The 11,515-nt window shown below is 41.5% G+C and overlaps 1 protein-coding gene across 1 annotated transcript; it reads left to right on the plus strand.

Moving 5' to 3' along the window:
* Window positions 1-2,735: 2,735 nt before the first annotated feature.
* On the plus strand, window positions 2,736-11,515 carry RWDD1 (RWD domain containing 1). The gene is made up of 7 exons (XM_062488748.1): window positions 2,736-2,857; window positions 4,535-4,600; window positions 5,799-5,929; window positions 6,886-7,029; window positions 8,014-8,146; window positions 9,260-9,322; window positions 11,013-11,515. The coding sequence occupies exons 1-7, from the start codon at window positions 2,785-2,787 to the stop codon at window positions 11,123-11,125; spliced, it is 723 nt and encodes a 240-aa protein (XP_062344732.1). The 5' UTR covers window positions 2,736-2,784; the 3' UTR covers window positions 11,126-11,515.

Genomic DNA, 11,515 nt, shown 5'->3' on the forward strand with positions numbered 1-11,515 from the left:
TAATGCTTCCTGTATTGCCTTGCCATGTAAACATATACATGTGGGCTCCAAAGCCATATGCTACACTGTAGGATGCTATCTGCTACTAATAAATGACCCCAGGGGCTTGAGGTGAAAAAATCTAATTATTTAGTTCATTTTACTAGAAAAATGTAAGAGTCAGAACTGCTCTGTCACTCCCTTCTTCAGCTGAATAGGGGAGAGAAAATATAAAGAAAGGCCCACAGGCTGAGATAAGGACAAGGAGGGATCATTCAGCAATTATTGTCAAGGGTAAAATAGACTCCACTGGGAAAAATTAGTTTATTTTATTACTAATGAAATCAGAGTGGGATAATAAGAATTAAATCAAAATATTAAAATACCTTTCCCCATGACCTTCCTTCTTCCTGGGCTCAATTCCACTCACAAATTTTTTACCTCCTCCCCTCCAGTGGTACAGGGGGTGTGAGTGAATGGGGGTTGCAGTCAGTTCATCACTGAACTGATTTGTCTCTGCTGCTCCTTCCTCCTTGGAGGGAGGGCTCCTCACACTCTCCCCTTGCTCCATCATGGGGCACTTCCTCCCAGGAGACAGTCTTCCATTGACTTCTCCATTGTGGGTCCTTTACAGGAGCTGTAGTTCTACATGAACTGCTCCAGGGTGGGTCCCTTACATGGGGTGCAGCCATTCAGGAACCACCTGTTCCAGGGTAGGTGTTCTGCAGGGTCATAAATCCTGCCAGCAAGCCTGTTGCAGTGTAGGCTCCTCTCTCCACAGGTCCTGCCAAGAGCCTGCTCCGGCATAGGCATCTGGTGGGGTCCATAGGCCTCCTCTGGGCACCCAGCTGCTCTGTTGTGGGTTCCTCCATGGAAGCAGGTGGATCTGTTTCACCATGGACCTCCCTGGGCTGTAGGGGCACAGCTGCCTTGCCCTGGTCTGCACCAGGGCCTGCAGGGGAATCTCTGCTCCAGAGCCTGCAGCATGTGCTTTCCCTCCTTCCTCACTGAGCTTGGTGTCTGCAGAGCTGTTCCTCTCACTCCTCTCTCTGGCTGTCCTTTCTGTTGCTTCTCCTCTCTTCTTAAATCTGTTGTTCCAGAGGTGCTGCCACCCTGCTGATGGTGCTCAGCCTTGGTCAGTGGCAGGTCCGTCTTGGCATCAGCTCTGTAGGACACAGGGGAAGCTTCTGGCAGCTTCTCACAGAAGGCACCCTTGTAGTGTCCCTACCATAATCCGGCCATGCAAACCTAATAAAAGGTAATAAAACTACACTGTTTATGTGAACTCCTTAGGAAACACAGTACCTCTAGTAGTAAACACAACTTTTAATTTGATTTTTAAAATATTTGTGTTTTTTTATTTAAGATGGAACACTGCAGTCTGGAATACATGCAACTGATTTGTGTATCTGAAGGTTTTGATAGAAAACCCCTATGCTGATGTCTGGATCCAGATGACAAAAACCTGCTGTCTTCAGTCCATGTGAATTCTTTCCACTTCTATTGTTTTACAGTACTTCTGAGTGGATAATACTGAGTGGAAATACTATCTGTCACTGTGAAGTCAGTCTGCCAATATACTAACAGACTCTCACCTTGTTAGCATTAATCCACAGTACTAAACCTGTAGTATTTTAAGCGATTTGGTGTATTTCCCTTTACTCCTTGGCTCTTTGAAACATGTCATGGATTGACAGTGAAGGCACAGCTTTCAAATTAATTCATGATTACAGACAAATCTGTGAGTTGGTAGTTGAACAAACTGTGCCTGCTAAAAGTCAGTCATCTTGAGTCATCTTACTCAAGAATCCACTAAGAATTTCTGTTTGCTCACTCGAAAGTTAGTCTCTTTATGTCCATGGTAAAAGTTTTCTGGAAACCCTGGGCTTATGAAATGTATCCACGGGAAAATTGCCAGCCATGGGGCAAGGAATGTGATGCACCTCAAAACTACTCTGTGTACCATGTACCCATCAGGGTCTGCTGCTGTTTAACTCTGGACAGTCTTAAATTCATCCTGGCAGGTAACCCCAAAGCATGGCAGCTCCCAGTATCGTTACCCTTGGCAACTCCTGTTCTGCACATACATCAGGGTGATGCTGCCAATGTGATGGGACTCCTGAAATCACGGTGAACGCTTCCTGGGAACTCTGCAGGTGCTGTTTAACTTCAAGCTGCGAATGACAAGCTGCATCAAATAAACTTCCAATTTCTGGCAGAAATGGCATTCACCAAGAGCATCGCGCTTGAATCCCCTTCAGTTTGCTGATCCCTGTAAATTTTCAAGGGAAGAACGTCCAAGAGTGAACCACACCATCACTCATCTGTGTTAACACAGGGACTGCGGACCTCAGCTCTGCCAAGGCCGCCGCTCCCGGGAGGGGCAGGGAAGCAGCGCGGGCAATGCCAGCATGATCCCTCCTGCACGCCAGGTACGCTCCGGAGCTGAGCGCCAGGCAGCGAGGGCTGCAATTGAGCGAGCAGCGGGCACCGCAATTGGGAAGGCGACGGGGCACCAGCCAGACCGGCTCCCTGCGCCAGGCCTCCGGCTCTGGCAGCTGTGCCGATTGATCCCGTCCGTCCGTCCGTCCGTCCGTCCGTCCGTCCGTCCGTCGGTGCGGTGCGGTGCGGTGCGGTGCAGCCCGGCCCGGCCCGGCCCGGCCCGGGGCCGCCATCCCCGCCTATCGCGAGCGCGAGGCATGCTAGGAAGGGCCGGGCCGGGGCCGGGACAACGCAGGCGCGGGCCGGGGCTGTGGCGGCGGAGTCGCGGTGCGGGCGGCCCATGGCCGTGGGCGGCGGGCCACGATGACCGACTACAGCGAGGAGCAGCGCAACGAGCTGGAGGCGCTGGAGTCCATCTACCCGGACTCGTTCACGGGTGCGGGGCCGCGCCGGGGCCGTGCTGGCAGCCGGCGTGCGGGGGGAGGAGCGGGAGGCCGCGGCTGGGCTGTCGCGGGTCCCGCCGGGGTTCCGAGTCGCGCCGCTTCGGTGGCCGCTCGGGATGTTGGTTCGCTTTCCCCGGCCGGGAAAAGCAAAGCGCTCGGTGGCCCCTACGGCCTGGTCCGTGGGTGCTGCCCCTGCCGCGTTTAGCGCCGTGGCACAGCAGCCAGCCCGGCGTGGGCAGCCCGGTTCCCTGTGCTGGAAGGATGCTCTTCGGAGAAGCCTTTCACAGGATGCGGCCCTAGATGGGAATCGCGGATTTGGTTTGTGTGCCGGCCGGTTTTCCTTTCCGGGAAAGGTTTGTCGCGATCGTGAGAGGCGCGGGATGTTTTGGGATGCTTAAAGGTGCTGTTTCCTCCGTAAATGTATTGCCACTACCTGCCTTACCTGCCTTGCAGGTGAAAAAAGGGCAAGCTTTAATTCCCTGGTGCAGCACGTCATATTGCTGAAACTTTCATGTTGTGGATATATTGGTTCATCGGTTTTTCAGGATTTTCAGTTTACCATCAAACAATCAAGACTGTCTACTATGCTGGCTAATCTAATGTGATTTTTGCCATTCTGTATCCAAAGAATATTAACAGTGGAAAAACCGGGGCATTTTCTGTTCCCTTCCTGCACAGGATCTATTCTGCCTAGAGTTCTACAGCATCTTACTTGGCAGTAACTTCACCACCCAAACATTTGCCTAGTACAGTTGCCTATTGCTTCAATCTGAAAATCTTTCCAGGTGTTCGGTTTTATGTGAAAGATTATTTAAAGGTATATGAGTTGGTCTCTGGTAGCTGGGGGTGCTGGATATCTGATACCGATATGGAACTCTTATTCTTTCATACAGCCTCTATTCTGATGCTTACTCAAAGTTATTGTTCACTCATGTAATACTTTTATGCCCAAGAGAAGAGAGGGGAATGAAGATTGTAGTAGAACATTAGCAATTAGGCAAAATTCAGTTGATACTTTGAGAGCATGTACATTAATTTGGGCATAGGTTGTAACAGTGAAGCAGAGTAGTCCTTACATGAGGATGTGGTCTGCAATCCACAATTGTGCAATGAGTTTTTTAGCCTCACAGGTGAAACACAGGTCACAGCTCTTGCTATGTTGTGTTGTCTGTCTTCTAGCTGCCGGATTCACACACTTTCATTCTAGTAGGTTGCTTGGTTAGTACCATTTCTTGCATTAGGTTGTTTTAAATATAGGTGCAGACATATTGTAAATATAGTCCAGGGTCAAGTATGCACTGGATGCTCATCAGACACATTTAGTGCAGTAAAGCAAATTAACTTAGGTGGCTTTCTGCACGGGGTCAGTGCATGACCAGAAGTCTTTTGGTTTGATTTTTCACTTTATGGAACAAAGACAAGAGAAAGAAGAGAAAGTATTCAAAAAGTAAAACCCTTTTTTATTGTTTGATGATGCATAGTCTCATTTAAAGAGCACTCCAGGCATCACATCATATGGAAAACTATTACATTAATAAGTTAAAAAGGCCCTTAACACTGTATCAAGAGCTTACTTTCTTCATAAGTCCTTGACAAGTTACGTTTTAGTCATATGAAGTAGTAATTGATTTAAGGACTCTCCGTAACTCTTGCTTTTTTCCTTTGAACAGTATTGTCAGAAAAGCCAACAACTTTCACAATCACTGTGACATCTGAAGCTGGAGAAAATGATGAAAGTAAGTTGATAATTTCTTACTCAGAAACTTCTATATATGTTTAAATCTAATTCTATCACCAACAGCTATGTATACCTCCACTTAGATCCTTGTAGGGGCCTGATACAGCAAACATTCCTTAACAAATATAGTTCAAGGATTTGAGTGAACATTGTTTAATTTGCAGAAACATTATGCTCTCACTGTAGGACTGCTTTCTGCTGAATCTCAAAGGCTTTGTAGCGTACCTTCAGAAAGTATGGGTTGTCACCATCCTTGCAGTGGCTTACAGATATGTTGTGAGGAGATTTTCTTTTCTGGCAACTGTGTTTGTGCCAGCTAGGTAGGAGAGTTGAGTCTATGTGCTGTGAATGTGAAGCCCTTAAGGAACTGTTCTAGAGCAGAAGGCTGTGGGTCCCAAGTCCCTGTGTATTTGTAAAGTACCAACAATTGCGTGGGCATGTTGTAAGCAAGTCTTACTCCAAGCAAGTTTGAAAGCTGCTGTTCTGGATACTATAACAGAAGGAATAAACAGATGCTTGGTTTTAAAGGAGTAAGTCCTGCTTTAGAGCAGGTGTCTGTGTTGAAGAGATTGCTGTGCTGTTGGGAACTGTGAGTCTAGAACTAAAGGAAAGCTTCTCCCTGGTATTCTGAGAAGATTTGAAAGAGGATTATCTTTTGCCTTGTTTCCATGTTACCCTGGCTCCAGGAAACTTCAGATTGAATGCATTTTTCTTAGGCAGTCTTCTACTTAACAGCTTCTACTGAACACAATGTGTTTGTCCTCAGTGTGAAGCCCTGGAACCCAACACAGGTTGATACTTCAAACAGGCACACAAAATCTGAAGTGCTAATATGCCGAGATTCTCTCTAGTTCTGTTATTACAACTCGTGCTGTTTTACAGCTAAGTGGAATATGAGGGAGATTACTGTTCTAGTACCTGTCATACCACAGGAGGTTTTTCAGTCTTCCTAAAACCTTTCAGATGTGAGTAGGTTGTAATAGTTTGTGCAAGTGTAAGCTTTATCATCTTAATTTCTCTGAACTCTTAGCTTATGTTTAAATCTGTTCATACTGTTTTAGCATCTGTGTAAGAAGACTGTTCCTTAAAGGCAAGAATATTTCATATTCTATAATCTTTGTGCTGTTGATGCAGGAGGAAAAAACACAAAGTTATACAGTTACCACCATAAGAATATATGTTTCTTTATCTTGTAGCTGTCCAAACAACCCTTAAATTTACCTATAGAGAAAAATACCCTGATGAAACTCCACTATATGAAATTGTCTCACAGGAGAATCTTGATGATAATGATGTCATGGACATAATAAAACTGCTGGAACAGCAGGTAAGGAAAATAGAGTATCTTGGTACAGCTTGATATCACGTCACACTTTGGCTGGAATTTTTCTCTCAAATCAGTTGTTTCCAGAGGTATCTCCTACTGATTTGAAACCTGTTCCATATTATAGGGGCTTACTTTGAGGTTTGAGTTTGGTGAATGACATCATTGAGGTAAGATACAGGGCTAATTCAATGTGCAATAATGCAGAATAATGAAATGGAAGTGTACTAGGGCTTCCCCTCTTTTCCACTTCTAGCTTAAGGTGAATTTGTTTAACTGTGTGTATATATTTATATATAATTTGTGAAAATAAGCCACCTCAGTTTCATTTGGAAATATTAAAAACTGCCACATTTATTCTTGATTCTTTTCTGTAACATAACTGTTTGGGGGTGGAATGAATCTCATCAACCTTTGGGATCAATGAAGGAAAGAAGGAAGCACTTCTTTGGTTTCAGGAATTTCTGACAATTCCTCACTGTCTTAAAATTGCTATAATATGTTTGTGAGCATTTTTTTCATTCCTTCCATCACCTGATGTTTTTTTGGTTTTCCTGAGAAACTGTCTCACTTCAAAGGATCATGTAATAGAATTAAGGAATAAACTGTTCCAGGAGTAGAAAGATTCTGAGTGATTTGTCTCTTATCATTTATGATATTCAAATTTTAGAGTTGTGTTTCTACTGTGGGTTTTGTTTTGTTAATGAAAAAGCCTTTCAGAAGATGTCTATAATGTGTTAATATTACACAGACATTCATTCATTCATCTTTGTGTCTTGCTGCACACCCATCTGGGGATAGCTAGCTGGGTTAACTGGCCGATTGAATTTGAATTTTACAGTGAGAGTGGTGCAGAATGTGTCAGCTGTGCCCTCTGCATTTGCACAACACCCTGCTTTCTATAAACGTGTTTATGCATTCAGGTTCTTCTGTTTGAAGTTGCCTTCTTTGTATTGTAGGCAGAAGAAAATTTAGGAATGGTAATGATCTTCACTCTAGTCTCAGCGGTACAGGAGAAGTTAAATGAAATAGTGGATCAGATAAAAACACGAAGGGAAGAAGAGAAGAAACAGAAAGAAAGAGAAGCAGAAGAAGAAGAGAAAGTATGTAAAATAATGTTTTCAGTGTAAAAGACTTTCAGCTTCTTTAAAATGCATTGATTTGATGCAGGAGCAGTTCTCAGTTGAAGTGGGAAAGGAACAGCTATCCTAAAGACGATTTAATTGTAACTTAAGATTGTTTAATGAACTTAAGTGATCTTTTTTCCCCTTTTTTCTTAAGCAGTATTTTTAGCATCTAATTGCATGTTCACAGTTCCTTCTAGCATTACTTCCTAAGGCAGGAACTTTTCCAAAATTAAATCAGATTTGCTGTAGACAGTTTTTTCCTGGAAGAAGGGGGAGCAAGAGGGAATGGAGAGCAAAAAAGGCTACAATGTGTCACACTGTATAGGGTCCATGGTCTGAGGAAGTCTGTCTTCCTTGGTAGACTGAGTAGATAGGGTGGAAGCAGTTGGACCAATCTTCAAAGACTGGTTTGCCCTCCTGTAGAATAGTTTTGCCTGATTGTGCTGTGATAAGTCAAACTAATGAGTCTTCACTCACTTCCTGACAAATAGCTGGAGGGTGATGGGACTTGGAAGGTTCTATATTTCTGAAAATTGGCAAAGAAATATCTGAGAAAAAATATTTTTTTTCTGTTTCAGCAATATAAAAGGATTAATGTATTTTAATGGGAAATATTTCAGTGTCGATTGCACTTTATGGTTGATAGGAAGTGCTGCCTATTTATAAATAACCTATAGTGGTGGGGAGTTGTGAACTATTGCACTCTAGATTCAAAAGAAGTATGTAGGATTGTTCCATGAGAGTTTCCACATCAGTATAGTTCTCTGAGGGGAGAGTCCCATGATAAAAACCGCAAGAATGTTTTTTTTTATATATATTCTCAGGATAAGGATTAATTTCTCAGAATACTTCACAGCAAGCAGTTTTTCTGGAGTGTTATAATTTAAATACTTAAGAGAATGCTTATCTTCACTGTACCTTTGCAAGTTGTGTTTGCAGCCTTGTTTTCTACTCTTCCAGCAACGTTTTCATGGCACTCCTGTTACCATTGAGAATTTCCTTAATTGGAAAGCCAAGTTTGATGCAGAGCTTCTAGAAATAAAAAGGAAAAAAATGAAAGAAGAAGAACAAGCGGGCAAAAATAAGCTGAGTGGTATGTTTTAATGCTGGTTATGAAATTTTTGCAATGGTACCAGACTATAATGACAAACCTGAAAGTGATTTTTACACAGATGATGGGTCTTGACATCCTGCTCCATAGTCCGCATGGCTTAGCTTTGAACTGGTTCTCCTTTGATGCTGGATCTACTTTTGACCTGATTTTGACCTGAAAAAACAAAATCACTTTGGGTCATGCTGTTATCAGGGCTCTGTTTTCTCCTCACTTCTGGCTAGTTTTGATGAAATTGACAGAGGTGGAAATGTTAATGGTATTAAGTTTGATGAAAAGCTGTACAGGGCAGGGTACACCCTTGATTCCTCTCTGAAGGGTATGCATTTGGGAATCTGTAAAGTTGAGATAGCAGAAATCAGGCTTCTCGTTTTCTGTTCTTTAAAGTATTGTTAGTATGTGGTGTCTGTTTTCCTCAATACAAATGTAATTTATAGAAGCTTCCCTTTATAAAACCAGGCTTATACTTGGATGTCACTAGTGTAATTCCAGTATTAGCATGGACACCAGCCAGTCTTGTTTGTGGAAGCTTGTAGATGGAAGACAGGTGATTTATGTGGAAAGAATCCTGAGCTTTTCTTCTTCTCCCTCCCAGTCAGAAAGGCTTCACTCTTCTGTAATGTTACCTTCACAGCTGTGTGTGTGTGTGTGTAGGAGCTGGTGATTTGTGTAGATCCAAGTTGCTTTTTAAAAGGGAGAATATATGAAAAAATGTGGAGGAGTCACCTGATTTCCTTCCCAGTTCCCACAGATGATTTCTTGTGGAATGCAAGATGAAGACTAAAGCAATAAGGACTGAACACAGACTGTGGGGTGTAAATTTTTCTGCTCCCCATTATTAAAGTCTTCATAACATTACAGTGACCCATTTCACATTAAGAGGAGGTAGTTTGTTGTTGTGGATGAATCCTGGATGAATTTAAAAAAAACCAAACCAGAATGGGGAGGTTATAGAAATGAGCAGTTGAAAGCACAAAAGACTGGTTGATTTGAAAAGACTAAAATACACATGCTGACCATTGTTGCCTCAGGTTGATAGTTCTTCAGAACTGTCCTTATATAATTATATATATTTTTTTTAAATTTTATTTCTAGGTAAACAGCTGTTTGAAATGGATCACAACCTTGACACCTCTGACATCCAGTTCTTGGAGGAAGGTAAATATCTATTTGATTCCAAAAGTGAAAGGCAGTAGCTTAAAATAGGTCAAAATTCCTAAGCAAAATCTGTGTTATATTTCTGACTTAACATCTTACATCAGAATCACTTTTACATTGGAAGAACTTCCTGAGAAGTACTCCTTTGCAGAGTGAACAGAAGTAATTTTAACTTTTCTCAAAACCAAAACCTTTTCAAGATGATCCAGTGGATTTATTTGCAGCCTTGTACTTGAGTTGATCTCATTTACATTGCTTTTATTTAAATGATTGGACTGGGAGCAAAACAAAAAAAAACAAAAGCAAAAACAAACAAAAACCAAAATACAAAACAAACAAAAAACCCCCACAAACTCTGATTTTTTTTTTTTTTTTTTTTTTCAAACAGCCAGCCTTCTAACCCCTTATTTCAAGCACAGGTCTTGAACTTCTGTCACCTTTTCTCTGAACCTCAACACCAATAGTAAACATCTTGCAGGTTGAAATAAATGTTACTTGCTTCAATGCATCCCAGTTCTTTTTCATAGCTTCTGCAGATGTGCCTGTTACCTTACCTAAAATACTGACCTGGTGCCAGATGAAAATTATGTAAGCCTGTGCCAGAAAACTATTAAACTTGAAAAACCAGTTGGAGATAAAGCATTTAAAGGCATATATACTCACAGAAACATAACTATTTAATTTGCTGTACCACTTTTTAGTATCCTAGTTTAAAATAGCTGAGTTCTGAGGTAAGACAAATCTTTAATATATCTGCATTATCTACTGGTATCACAAAACACAGACACAACAGAGTCAAGATTCTTCTCAGCAGGTAACAGTTAAAAAACCTGTTTATTAATGTTTCTAAAGTGAAGATGGTTTGTTGATGGCGCATTTAGCTGCCTCAAGGGAGGAACAGACTGGGCTCTGTGCCCACATGATTTGGGATTAATGCATTAATTTGTAATCCTGTTGCTACTGGTGATTAAAAACTCCCATTCTTATTTCTACTTGCATTCTGTCATAGATGCAACAGGTTACCAAGTCTGTTTTCACCTTACAGTAGCATGCACTACTAATTTTCAGAGGATAATGCCATTATCTTGATAGGTGCTTTCAGGTCCAGTGAAGTAATAGAAAATTTATTTGGTGACCAGAAGATGTCGCTGTTGATACATAAAAATAAAATAGCCGTCCTCGAGTTTTATCCTGAGGTCAGCAGCGTCTCTTTCAGAAGAAAATGTGAAAGCAGCCAAAGCTTCACCTTGCTTGTAAAATTTAAATCTGAAAGCAAACGTATGTATGTCATTATATGGTGTGTAAGGAATTTTTTATGAACTCTGTGCGTTTATCTCACTAGGATAGTAGTAATTATTCAAGCTGTGAGATCCTGAGCTCCTGCTTTGGCTGTCCTGGGGAGAAAGAATCTCTGATTCTGGCAAATATAAATGTTAATTTCATGCTCCCAATGAATTCTGAGGTTCTGGATGACATTTCTCTTGACTGGGTTTTATACAATGTAAAAAAAATACTTCAGCTGTAAAAAGATAAAATGTGGCATTTACTTTACAATATCTATTTGATGTATAAAAAGCCAAGTTAGCAGCTACCTACATTGAAGAACTAATATGAAAAAATCTTGAATGTTTTGTTGTTGTTAATGTTTTTCTTATTGCATGAAAATAAGGTATCTTTCTATTCCTTACAGCTGGAAACAATGTGGAGGTTGATGAATCTTTATTCCAAGAAATGGATGATTTAGAGTTGGATGATGAAGAGGATGACCCTGACTACAACCCTGTTAATTTAGATAGTGATTAGACTTATTTGAACTGATTCTGTCATCAGTATGGACATATGTAAGGAGAGAGGGGCAGGCAGGAAAGCCACAGCATCTGTGGTTTTAGTAATGTTTATTGTTTTTCTTTTTTCTTAATTTTTTTTCCCAAAGAAAAAAACCAACATGTTTTAAACCCAGGAGAATGGTCTTCTGATGACTTTCACTATAAATAAATTTACTTTAGTATTTCAAATGAAAAATTTGAGAAATACTGATCTGTCTGAAAACACTTTTCTATTTTCTCTAATTTTTTTCATCCCTACTTCTGCAATTGTCCTTTGAAGACATGTGGCAACTTGCAAGATAAAAAGGTGTTACAGCAAGCACTAAACACACCTGCATCTGAATGCTGGGCAGCTGTTCTGCTGTCT

The sequence above is a fragment of the Cinclus cinclus genome, chromosome 3 (assembly GCF_963662255.1).
Source record: "Cinclus cinclus chromosome 3, bCinCin1.1, whole genome shotgun sequence".
NCBI classification, from domain to species: domain Eukaryota; kingdom Metazoa; phylum Chordata; class Aves; order Passeriformes; family Cinclidae; genus Cinclus; species Cinclus cinclus.